Source organism: Moschus berezovskii, chromosome 27, assembly GCF_049115385.1.
Source record: "Moschus berezovskii isolate FMDL1 chromosome 27, NW_MosBer_1.0, whole genome shotgun sequence".
Classification (NCBI taxonomy): Eukaryota; Metazoa; Chordata; class Mammalia; order Artiodactyla; family Moschidae; genus Moschus; species Moschus berezovskii.
This window is the reverse complement of record NC_142486.1, coordinates 40,560,015-40,571,159: the sequence shown is the minus strand read 5'-3', so window position 1 is coordinate 40,571,159 and position 11,145 is coordinate 40,560,015. Positions and strand designations below refer to the sequence as shown.

Genomic DNA, 11,145 nt, shown 5'->3' with positions numbered 1-11,145 from the left:
TCCCTGTAGATTATTTGAGGATTAACTGTGATGCTACCTATAAAGCACTTTGCCGTACAACTTAGTGAGTGCTCAGCAAATTGCTTCTGTGGGCATTATGATATTCCCCATCTGGGTAGCAATTGCATTTTATTCATCTGCAGAGCTTAACAGTGTGCCTAGCGCACAGGAAACATTACCAAAAAACCAAAAAAGTTAGTTAGCGTCCTTACCATTATTTTTATGTTTTGGCTGGCTGAGACAAACCATGAACTGTGGTGTTGGAGAAGGCTCTTGAGAGTTCCTTGGACAGCAAGGAGATCAAACCAGTCAATCCTAAAGGAAATCAACCCCAAATATTCATGGGAAGGACTGATGCTGAAGCTGAAGCTTCAACACATTGGCCACCTGATGCGAACAGCCGACTCATTGGAAAAGATGCTGATGCTGGGAAAGACTGAAGGCAGGAGAAGAGAGTGACAAAGGATGAGATGGTTAGATGGCACATCAACTCTATGAACGTGAGTTGAGTCTGAGCAAACTCCGGGAGATGGTGAAGCACAGGGAAACCTGGCGTACTGCAGTTCATGGGGTTGCAAAGTCTGTTAAGACTGAGCGACTGAACAGCAACAAAGCAAACCACTCTGGCCTGAGCCTAAGATTTTCAGGGCCTGGGGCAGGAGTACGAACAGAGACCCACACACCAAATGTCTAAGAATTTCAACATTATAAGTCATGCTAATAACGTGTTAAATAAAATATATTCTATCATCCTACCTTGACAAATACTCCTTCATCATACCTGAAAGGCCAAGTCCTAGTTTAGAATGATCACATAGCTCTGGAAAATAAACTGGCCCTGCCTCTAGCTGCGTCACCTGCATTCTCTGCCCACCTCCACTCTAGACAACTAACAGGTAGCTGATAGACCTAGGGGTGGGCAACTTGCTGTGTGGTCCATCATCCTTTCGGGACAGATCTGGGAATAGAGCTGCAGATTCTGCTAGATTCGTCCTGGTAGGTGAGGCTAATGCCCTAGGAGGAATCAGGCATTCTAGATCCACTACCAACCAGCCCAGAGAATCCGGGACAAGCTCCCTACACTCAGCTGGCCCATCTGTAAAATGGGCCAGCAGTTCTGCCCACAGTCCACGGCTGATGGGAGGTCCACCTGGAAACAGAGATGTGAACCTTCCTGGGGACCCCCATCCCAGGGATGGGGGCGACAGAGCGGGCCATCTGCTTCGGCCAGGGATATGAGGATGCAGAGGCGTGGGACCTGGGCAGCCCTCCAGGAAGTCGGGCCTGGGAGGACGATCCCAGGAGGAGGGGCCGCTGAACCAGCAGAATTGCTGAGGCTCAGCCTGGAGTGGAGCGGTTGCCTCACTGCAGCCCGGGCTGGCCCCCTGCCCAGCTGCACAGCAACCTCTCCCCTCCCCTGGCCGCAGTGCAACCCCCTGCTCCTGCCCACCAGCTGTGTGCCCTGCCAGGGGCTCCCTGGTGCCCCCCAGCCCCCCAGGGTCCTGGGGTCCAGCCCCTTATGTAAAAAATGGTGATGATGGACGTCCCCTCCCGGTGGACTGCTGGGAGCGTGAAGTCTGAGAGCTGCCACGGTTTCTATCGTTCTCAAAGATGCCACCTCTGTACAGTGATCAGCTGACGCTTAGTACATGGAAGGGATCCACAATCATGGGTCGGGTCTCCCCTCTCTGCCCAGCAGGGATGTTGGAGCTACTCAGGCTGGACAGGGAGCCTGGCCTGGTCTCTCAGTCACCCCCTAGGCACAGGACATATGCAGCCCTCCCCCAAGTGCCAAGTCACTTCAGTCGTGTCCAACTCTGTGCGACCCTATGGACTGTAGCCTTCCAGGCTCCTCTGTCCGTGGGATTCTCCAGGCAAGAAGACTGGAGTGGGTTGCCATGTCCTCCTCCAGGGGATCTTCCCCACCCAGGGATTGAATCCGCGTCTCTTATGTCTCCTGCATTGGCTGGGGGCTTCTTTACCTCTAGCGCCACCTGGGAAGCCCCCCACTGAGTTCTCACAAAAATGCAGACTGCTCAGGGCACGCACGCCCCCGCCCTGGCCACAGGCTCACAGACACCTGGCTGTGTCCCCCAGCCCTCTCCAGGCCCTGTGTCTCTCCCGCACTCAGGTGCTCAGGCTTTTCGCTGCTCTGGACATCCTTCAGCTGTTCCCAAGCCCTCATACCCATCTGCCACTCCTGGGAGCTGCCCTAGGGAGCACCTGTGCTTCAAGAGGAAGACGAGTATGTTTGTGGGGTGGGGGTGCCCGCGTGCAGTCGCCCAGCCAGAGGGGCAAGGTCAGGGCGTAGCTGAACCCAGTGGGGTGGGTTCTGCTGCATTCTAACCACGTGCCCTGGGATGTGTGACTCTACATCTCTAAGCCTCGGGGTTTTTTAAATTTTTTTTGGCTGTGTTGGGTCTTCATCGCTGTGCAGGCTTTCTCTAGTTGCAGTGAGTGGGGGCTACTCTCCAGTTACATGCCGGGCTTCTCATTGTGGTGGCTTCTTTTGTTGAAGAACACGGGCTCTAGAGCACGTGGGCTCAGTAGTTTAGTTGCTCCGTGGCATGTGGGATCTTCCTGGATCGGGATCGAACTCATGTCTCCTGCGTTGGCAGGCGGATTACCACTGAGCTACCAGGGAAGCCCCAAGCCTCAGTTTTCTCACCTACAAAATGGGGGTGGTTCCTCCTTGGCAGGGTTATTGCGAAGACCCAATGCAGAATGTGGGTAAAAGGCTCAGCACAGTTTGGCGGTTCCTCAAAAACTGAAATGTGGAATTACAAGATGCGGCAGTCCCACTGCTACTATACACTGAAGAAAACTCAAAACAGGTACTCAGAAGTACTTGAACAGAAAAGTTCATTGCAAGCATTATTTGTACTAGCTAAAAAGTGGAAAGCACCTCATCAAGTGTCCATCAATGAATGGAAAAATGGATAAATGAAACATGGTCCACCCATACAATGAAATATTGTTTATCCATAAAAAGGAATGAAGTACTAACACAGGCTTCCCTTGTGACTCAGCTGGTAAAGAACCACCTACAGTGCGGGAGACCTGGGTTCAATCCCTGGGTTGGGCAGATCCCCTGGAGAAGGGAAAGGCTACCCATTCCAGTATTCTGGCCTGGAGAATTACAGTCCATGGGGTTGCAAAAAGTCGGTCACAACTGAGTGACTTTCACTTTCACTGACACAGGTTACAACCTGGATGAACCTAGAAAATGTTATGCCCAGTGAAAGAAACCAAACACAAAAGGCCATATATTGTATGACTTCATTTCTATGAAATGTCCAGAAGAGGTAAATCCATGGAGTCAGGAAGCGGATCACTGGCTGCCGGGGACTGAGGTGAGGTGGGGTGGGGGATGGGGAGTGAGTGCCTAACAGGTGGTGGGGGAGGTGGTATTCTTTTGGAATGATGGGAATGTTCTGGAACGAGACAGAAGTGGTGGTTGCACAACATTAAGTGCCTCTGAATTGTTCACTTAAAAATGGCAATGTTCATGTAATGTGAATTTCACCTCAATTCAAACAAAATATTCGGTATAGCCCCTTCATACAGAATAAGTTCTCAAAGCTATGAAAAGTGCTAAAAAAATTAGGAGTTCAACAGGTAAAGAGGCAGAGATGACACATCCTAGGTGTGGGCAAGGGTTCAAACAGGGTGCAGTGAATTCTGAGACTGCTGTTCACTCGTGGCTTGTGCAGTGGAGAGGGGAAAGCTGCAGGGTTGGCAGGGGCTGGGCCCAGGAGTCTGAAGGGTGGTGGGGGACACTTGCAGGATTCTTACAAGGTTCAGGCTTAGGATTATTTTTTAATTAAAAAATATTTATTTATGTTTGGCTGTGTCAGGTCTTAGTTGTCGCGTTCAAGCTCACTAGCTGTAAGCTTAGTACCTGCAATGCGTGGGCTTAATTGCCCTGTGGCATGTGGGATTTTGGCTCCCCAACCAGGGATTGAACCCACATCCCCTGCATTAGGGAGAAGGCAATGGCACCCCACTCCAGTACTCTTGCCTGGAAAATCCCATGGACAGAGGAGCCTGGTAGGCTGCAGTCCATGGGGTCACGAAGAGTCGGACAGGACTGAGCAACTTCACTTTCACTTTTCACTTTCATGCATTGGAGAAGGAAATGTCAACCCACTCCAGTGTTCTTGCCTGGAGAATCCCAGGGACGGCGGAGCCTGGTGGGCTGCTGTCTATGGTGTCACACAGAGTCGGACACGACTGAAGTGACTTAGCAGTAGCAACAGCCCCTGCATTAGATGGTAGGTTCTTAACCACTGGATCACCAGGGAAGTCCTCAGGCTTAGGTATTCAGAAGACCACTCTGTAATGTGAAGGACAGCCTGGAGGGGGCACGAGAAGGGCTGGTGGTCCACAGGATTCCGTCTGGCTGTCACATATGGGTGGGCACCACACACAGAAGAGAAAGCCTTTGGGGGCAGGTCCGTCATGAACTGTCTTGGCCATGGGAAGCAGAGGTATCTGTGGGGCCTTTGATGGACAATGTCAAACAGGGAGCTGGCTGTGAGCTGGAGACAGGTAAGGAAGGACCCAGAGCAAGAAAGGTACTGAAAGCCCTGGAGAGTGGGCAGGAGCCCCAGGGATAGGGTGGACACAGGATCTCTGGAGGCCGCCAGCCTTTAGGGGAAGGCAGAGAAAGAGACTGAACACGGGAGGCAAGAAGCTAGCAACAGTCACAGGAGCTTTCTAGGAGCAGTGCTGTCAGCCACTGTGTAGACAGACGTGGCAAGATGCGTGAGAAAAGTATGCACTGCGTTTAGCAGTGTGAGATGGCCAGTGACCTTGTGAAACTCTCACTGGAGAGCTGGGAGTAAAACATGACAGCTGACAACGAGTCAGGCTGCCAATGAGAAGTGAGGCTAGACCTCTGAAAGGGTGCTATCTGGAAGGATGGTGTGGAAATGCTGAGGGAGGGACCTCCCTGGCAGTCTAGGGGTTCAGGCTTGGTGCTTCCACTGCAGGGGACACAGGTTCAATCCCAGGTCGAGAAACTAAGATCCTGCATGCCACACGGTGCGCAGACAAAAAATTAAACAAAGAAAAAGAAATGCTGACAGGAAGGAAAGAGGGAAGATTCAGGGAGGAAGGTTGCCAGGACCAGGGCCTGGGTGGATAGGCAGGGGATATGGCCTTGGTCAAGGGGCCAGAAGAAGGAAAAGGGGTGCAGCTGCAATTTATAAGCCTGGTGGGAAGACGCCCTGGGAGAGGCTGTCTCAAGATTCTTTTTTTTTTTTTCTGAGGCCACGTGTGTAGAGTGTGGGAAGGCTGGATGGAAGAGGAGGCACGAGGGACCCCAGTAATGGAGGGGTCACTGGGATTAGTGAAGGGACCTGAGGGTCCGACGGGTCTGCACAGGCCTGGCAGGGCCCACACTAGAGGTTGCCTGATGTAGCAAAGAAAACTACAGGACACCTAACCACACTTGAATTTCACGCAGGCAACGTAGAACTTTATAAGAACTAGTATAAGTATATCCCATGCACTATTTAGGCTGTACTTAACAAAACACGTTGCTTATCTGAAATCAAATGCAACTGGACGTCCTGTAATTTACCTAGGAATCCCAGTGGGCACAAGACGGTTCGGCGGGGGGGGGGGGGGGGGGAGTGGATGGTACCACCAGGCCTAGGGAACCACTCTCAGGAGGATGGAGTCCCCGAGAGGGGAAAAGGCTGGGGTCGCTGCTTTCGTGCCGGGGCCTGTACCGCTTCTTCCCAGGAGGCAGGGGCCTTTTACCCCTGAGCTTCAGTCTCGTCCCCGCCACCCCCGTCCCTAGCGCCCCTTGGTGTCGCCCTACTAGCCCATCGATAACTCGACGCTCGGCCTTTATCGACCTGCTCCGGGTCCGCTAGCCGTCCTGGGCCGCGGCAGAGCGCGGAGCCGCCTGAAAGGTACGGGGGCCGCGGGACGAGGGCTGGAAGGCGACGTCCAGGGGCCGGGAGAGCGCGCCCGCGGGGCGCTGGCTCCGCGGGACAGAGTCAGGGCGGTCGGTGGAGCGCCGGGGAGCTCGAAGGTCCAGCCAGGTAGCTCCCCACCGCCGCCCCACAGGGCCCGCCGCCGGCCTACTACGCACGCGCGGCCGCCGCGCTCAGGCTTCGTTCGCGGGCCGGTGCTCAGCCGTGCGCATGCGCGGCCCGCCCCTGCGGCACCGCGGCGCCCGTGGCGCGACTGCCCCCTGCAGGCCGCCGGTGGGAGGGCGTTCCGGCGGCGGCTCTCGGGGCTGGGGACCGAGCCTGCGGCTCAGAGCGCCAAGCTGTCCTTTGCCGGTTATCACGCGTCTCCCTGAACCTCTCCGCTCCTCGGTTTTCGCCGTGTCTAAAATTTGGACGATTTCATTATTCCCCAGCACTGAGTAATCTGCTGTAACGTATTTAGGACGTAGGGTATTCCCTAAACACTGCACTCCCTATCTCTGCTGTAGATGCTCTGATCTCTGGCCCCTGCGGGTCAGACCTAGTGCCCGGTGTCGGTCCGAGTCCTTCCGGTAGCCACACCATGAATACGTCTCCAGGCACAGTGGGCAGTGACCCCGTCATCTTGGCTACCGCAGGCTATGACCACACGGTGCGGTTCTGGCAGGCCCACAGCGGAATCTGTACGCGAACTGTGCAGCACCAGGACTCCGTATCCTCCGCTGGGGCGATGGGGCGGGTGGTGCTGGACAGGATGCTCGGTGAGAAGGACGCGGCACTGAACCTGCCAGGGTGGAGGCCTCGGAGGCCCCTGTTGGTCACCCTCCTTAACAGACCCAGCAGGTGAACGCGCTAGAGATCACACCCGACCGCACCATGATTGCAGCTGCAGGTACCCTGCCCTCCACCCGAACCCCTGATTTCTCCTAGGTCCGTCGGCACAGCCTCACTTCAGTTTGGCCTCTGCTCCTAGGTTACCAGCACATTCGCATGTATGACCTCAACTCCAATAACCCCAACCCCATCATCAGCTACGACGGGGTTAACAAGAACATCGCGTCAGTGGGCTTCCACGAGGACGGCCGCTGGATGTACACGGGCGGGGAGGACTGCACCGCCCGGATCTGGGACCTCAGGTGTGGGGTGCCGGGCGGGAGCAGCTTGCTGCCTGGGTGGGTAGGGTGAGGGCCAGGCCAGGAGACTCTATGCAGGTGACTTCTTGAAGGCAGGTGAGGAAGCAGGTAGGGCAGGGAGGCAGACCCACAGAGACCACCCCAGGCAGATCCTCAGCCTGATCCCACAGGGGCGTCTGGAATGAGCTGCACCAAAGAGCAAGCCCTGCCTCGAGGCATGGGCCCACGCTTTATGCCCTTTCTGAGTCAGTCATTGGCTTCAGGCTGCCCCGGGGAGGTCCGAGCCCCCAGAATCTTTCCTGTGAGACAGCTCCCATTACAGACAGAGGATAAGTGGCCAGGAAAAGGGTCTCTTGGGGAGGAGGGGGGCACCGATGGCCACGCACCACAGATGGGGTTTGTCCCCCCATCTCGAAGGTCCCGGAACCTGCAGTGTCAGCGAATCTTCCAGGTGAACGCACCCATTAACTGTGTGTGCCTGCACCCCAACCAGGTGAGGGGACCGCCCGGGGCTGGGCACCCTGGGGCTCTGGAGGGCAGGGGTGCTGCCTGGCCTCACCTCCCCGGCGCCTCCTCAGGCAGAGCTCATCGTGGGTGACCAGAGTGGCGCCATCCACATCTGGGACTTGAAAACCGACCACAATGAGCAGCTGATCCCAGAGCCGGAGGTCTCCATCACATCCGCCCACATCGACCCGGACGCCAGCTACATGGCTGCTGTCAATAGCACTGTGAGTCCCGGGAAGAGGGTGAAGTTCGGTGCCCTACTCTTTAGAACGCTATTCCCTGCAGGTGGGCTCATGCCTCATGTGTCCCTGTGGCCTCTCCCCTCTCCCCCCGAGTCCTGCTTCCCTGTCCTGGGCTCCAGCTCTGACCCAGCCCCCAGAGCCAGACCCCTGGGGGTCAGGCCTGATGCAGCCTCTCGCCACCAGCCGTGGCCCACACGGCAGTCCGGGCCTCTCCACCTCCAGAGTCTTTCCAGTTGTCCATTTCCTGCTCTCCTCCTCGTCCCAGTTGCCCTCATCTCTCCCGACAGCGGCTGCAGCCTCTCTGACTTCCTTCCCCTGTGACACCTCCCTGTCCCAATGCAGAGGGTCCTTCATTAGGAGCAGCCTGACCACCTCCTTCTCCTAGGTTAACACTGAGATGCCCTGGGCTCCTTACCAGGGCCTCAGGACCCTGCCATTTGACCCCTGGACTCCCATCCAGCCTCCTTTTGTCCTTTTAACGTCTATTTGATCTAACAGATCAGTTATCCCTCGACATTCCCAAATCGCCCACTCCCAAGCCTGCGCCCTGCAGTTCCCTGTGTCTGTGTGCCCTCGTCCCATCTGCTTCTGCACATTCCTGTTGGCCAGGCGCATCCTTCAGGAAGGCCAGGCATGGCCTCCTGCCCTCAGCCCATCAGGTGTGGCCCTTGCTCGGGGCCAGGTCTCCCAGGTGCTCCCTGTCGCATGTACCCAGTCCCCAGGTCCATGGGCACAGCTGCAGTGCTGGATGGCAGCCCCTCGATCTAGGTCTTGCTGCTGGGTATCCTCCCCCACCTGTCAGACAGGAGGCCCCGGCCTCCCGTGACTTCCCTCCTCCCCGGCAGGGGAACTGCTATGTCTGGAACCTGACCGGTGGCATTGGCGACGAGGTGACACAGCTCATCCCCAAGACCAAGATCCCAGCGCACACCCGCTATGCCCTGCAGTGCCGCTTCAGCCCCGACTCCACGTGTGTGCAGGGCCGGGGTCGGGAGGCGGTGTGCCTGGGGCTGAGGGCCTGATGCGTTGGGGTCTGCTTGGAGGACAGCACGGGAGTGCGGGATGGGAGTGGCTGTTGATAGCACCCCTGCCGCTCTCACCCCTGCCTCCAGGCTCCTCGCCACCTGCTCGGCCGACCAGACATGCAAGATCTGGAGGACGTCCAACTTCTCCCTGATGACCGAGCTGAGTATCAAGAGCAGCAACCCCGGAGAGTCATCCCGGGGCTGGATGTGGGGCTGTGCCTTCTCGGGGGACTCGCAGTACATCGTTACCGGTGGGCCCCACCGCCCTGTCCCCCGCCCCCCTGGCCCAACCTGGGGCTGCTCCCCGAACCCCATCCGTGCTCTCCCTCCCTCCCTGCAGCTTCCTCTGACAACCTGGCCCGGCTCTGGTGCGTGGAGACAGGCGAGATCAAGAGAGAGTACGGCGGCCACCAGAAAGCCGTCGTGTGCTTGGCCTTCAACGACAGCGTACTAGGCTAGCCTCGTTCCTGGGCGCTGCAGGCAGCCATCCAGGTGGCACCAGCTGGATGTGTCTGTCCAGCTGCCCAGGTCAGCATGACACCCATGGGCTGGCCGCTTCATCCGAGGCTCGCGGGACTGGACTGAGCGACCCTGGCCTCCCCGCCAGGCCGGTCCACTCTGGGACTTTCTCAGCCCCGGCTGCTTATGTGGACGCAGCAGGGCTCATTCCTTCAGAAACTCTGGAACCACAGGGCCTAGAGCCGCCGAGGGCATCCGAGGCTGGTGCTAACCCCCAGCCGGGGCCTCCCCGGCCCTGTTTTGCATCCCGAAGGCAACAGAGAACACCGTCATGGCCAGGTGGAGTGGTTTATTATCCCTGTCCGCCGTCCGTGGACTGGTGACAGGGTTGGCCAGGTGGCCGGCCTGTGGGACCAGGCTGGGGGCTCAGTCTGGGAGGTAATAAAAGCAGACGGACACACAGATGTTGCTCGGGAAGCAGATGTCGATACACAGGTAGATCAGCCGCTGCCTCTGGGGCCCTGGAGGAGGGGGTCTCTGTGAACCCCAAAGGACCCTTACCCCTCTGTCCCCAGACTGTCCTAAGGGAGCCCAGGCTCCTCCACACAGCCTGCCCCGACTTACCCTCTGCGCGTCGGGTCCAATAAATGGGGGTCTTGGCACAAAGGTGCCGCACAGGAGCCCCGACCTGGGCAGGGTCCACCTCTTGGCTCCCAAGCACTGCCAGCAGCTCCTGGGCATAGTGGGTGTCCTGGCTAGGGCTTCGTGTTGCCTGGAGCTGTGGAGAAGGACGCTCATGCTGCTCCCAGCTGGGTGGGGCCCATGCACCCTGGGACATGCTGGTGGTGTGCCAGCCCTGCCCCGGTTCTTGTCAGCACCCTCGTCCACAGGAAGACAGAGCTTCTGTTCCCCTGAAACTGGAGCCCCAGCCCACCCCGGGCCCAGGCTGCACACAGCACCCTTTGTCCAGCCCCTGGCCGGAGGCTCCTCACCTGAGAGGTGTTCACCAGCAGCTGCAGAGTCTCACGGTCTCGGGGATCCATCAGGCGCAGGAAGCAGGCCTGGTGCTCCGAGGGCCGGTAACAGACGCAGCCCTGGGCAGGCAGGCAGGTGAGGCAGGGCCACCTGAACCACCCCCCCCGCCCTGCCCTGCCCCACCCTGCCAGGCCACTCACGCTCTGCCCATCGAATAGCACTACCCAGCTGCGGTTGCTCTGGGCTGGAGTCACCCGGATGGTTGCCACGTTCTGGGCCACATCCACCTGCTCAGTTTGGTTGGACCGGAGCATGCCTGGTCTCGGGAAGCTCAGGCGGAGTGTCTGCAGTGGGGACTGAGTGGGAGGTGGGAGGTTGCTGGCCAGGCTGGGGCTGCCCCACATGCCCCCAGCCGAGTTGCAGGGCTCTGACCCACCACTCTTCTGGGTTTCTGATGTCTGCTCCCTGCCCTGGCCCCACTGGAGGGCTGGGCGGTTCTGGTCTCTCCTCCTCCCGACTGTCTGAGCCTTTGCCTGGGTCCTGAGAAGGGGCTCACCTGGGAAGGGCTGTGGCTGAAACCAAGGAGCCCTCCAGCCACAGCAGCTGCGGTGGCCAGCGCCAGCAGCAGCAGCAGCAGGCCGGGAGCTCTCCAGTGCCCGTGGCAGGGCTTGGTCTCCACCTGGAGGCACATCGGAGTCAGTGGGGCCCGGAGTGGAGGCCAGGCAGCAGGCTGGTTCAGGGGAGGTAGAGGCTGAGGAAGTTCAGGAGACAGATTCTCCTCCTGCCCTGACGGGCAGCCCTGGGCCTCTGTCCCCAAGAGGGTGCAGGTGGGGGAGCGCTCACCTTCGCAGGCGTGGGT

At 58.1% G+C, this 11,145-nt stretch overlaps 2 protein-coding genes across 4 annotated transcripts; one reads left to right on the top strand and one right to left on the bottom strand.

Moving 5' to 3' along the window:
- The first annotated feature begins 5,875 nt into the window (after nucleotides 1-5,875).
- On the top strand, nucleotides 5,876-9,773 carry MLST8 (MTOR associated protein MLST8). Of its 3 annotated transcripts, none has more exons than XM_055409223.2 (9): nucleotides 5,876-5,924; nucleotides 6,455-6,657; nucleotides 6,786-6,837; nucleotides 6,919-7,081; nucleotides 7,496-7,571; nucleotides 7,657-7,809; nucleotides 8,673-8,797; nucleotides 8,940-9,103; nucleotides 9,193-9,773. In XM_055409223.2, exons 2-9 carry the CDS (start codon nucleotides 6,529-6,531, stop codon nucleotides 9,309-9,311), a joined length of 981 nt encoding a protein of 326 aa, XP_055265198.1. In that variant the 5' UTR covers nucleotides 5,876-5,924; nucleotides 6,455-6,528; the 3' UTR covers nucleotides 9,312-9,773. The 3 variants fall into 3 exon arrangements, with proteins under 3 accessions (XP_055265198.1, XP_055265200.1, XP_055265199.1); XM_055409225.2 differs by having other exon boundaries at nucleotides 5,902-5,924; nucleotides 6,584-6,657; XM_055409224.2 differs by having other exon boundaries at nucleotides 5,923-6,056.
- Nucleotides 9,726-11,072, bottom strand: BRICD5 (BRICHOS domain containing 5). Its single transcript, XM_055409226.2, has 5 exons — nucleotides 10,843-11,072; nucleotides 10,487-10,642; nucleotides 10,304-10,405; nucleotides 9,936-10,089; nucleotides 9,726-9,832 (listed from the first exon to the last, which is right to left on the bottom strand). The coding sequence occupies exons 1-5, from the start codon at nucleotides 10,975-10,977 to the stop codon at nucleotides 9,738-9,740; spliced, it is 642 nt and encodes a 213-aa protein (XP_055265201.2). The 5' UTR covers nucleotides 10,978-11,072; the 3' UTR covers nucleotides 9,726-9,737.
- Between the last annotated feature and the right edge of the window lie 73 nt (nucleotides 11,073-11,145).

Coding starts and splice junctions, on each gene's coding strand:
- MLST8 (XM_055409223.2), top strand. CDS start 6,529: ATGAATACGTCTCCAGGCACAGTGGGCAGTGACCCCGTCATCTTGGCT. Junction 7,572..7,656: donor TGTGCCTGCACCCCAACCAG/GTGAGGGGACCG, acceptor GCGCCTCCTCAG/GCAGAGCTCATCGTGGGTGA. Junction 8,798..8,939: donor CGCTTCAGCCCCGACTCCAC/GTGTGTGCAGGG, acceptor CCCTGCCTCCAG/GCTCCTCGCCACCTGCTCGG.
- BRICD5 (XM_055409226.2), bottom strand. CDS start 10,977: ATGTGCCTCCAGGTGGAGACCAAGCCCTGCCACGGGCACTGGAGAGCT. Junction 10,643..10,842: donor TCAGCCACAGCCCTTCCCAG/GTGAGCCCCTTC, acceptor CCTCCCACTCAG/TCCCCACTGCAGACACTCCG. Junction 9,833..9,935: donor TTGGACCCGACGCGCAGAGG/GTAAGTCGGGGC, acceptor CCCCTCCTCCAG/GGCCCCAGAGGCAGCGGCTG.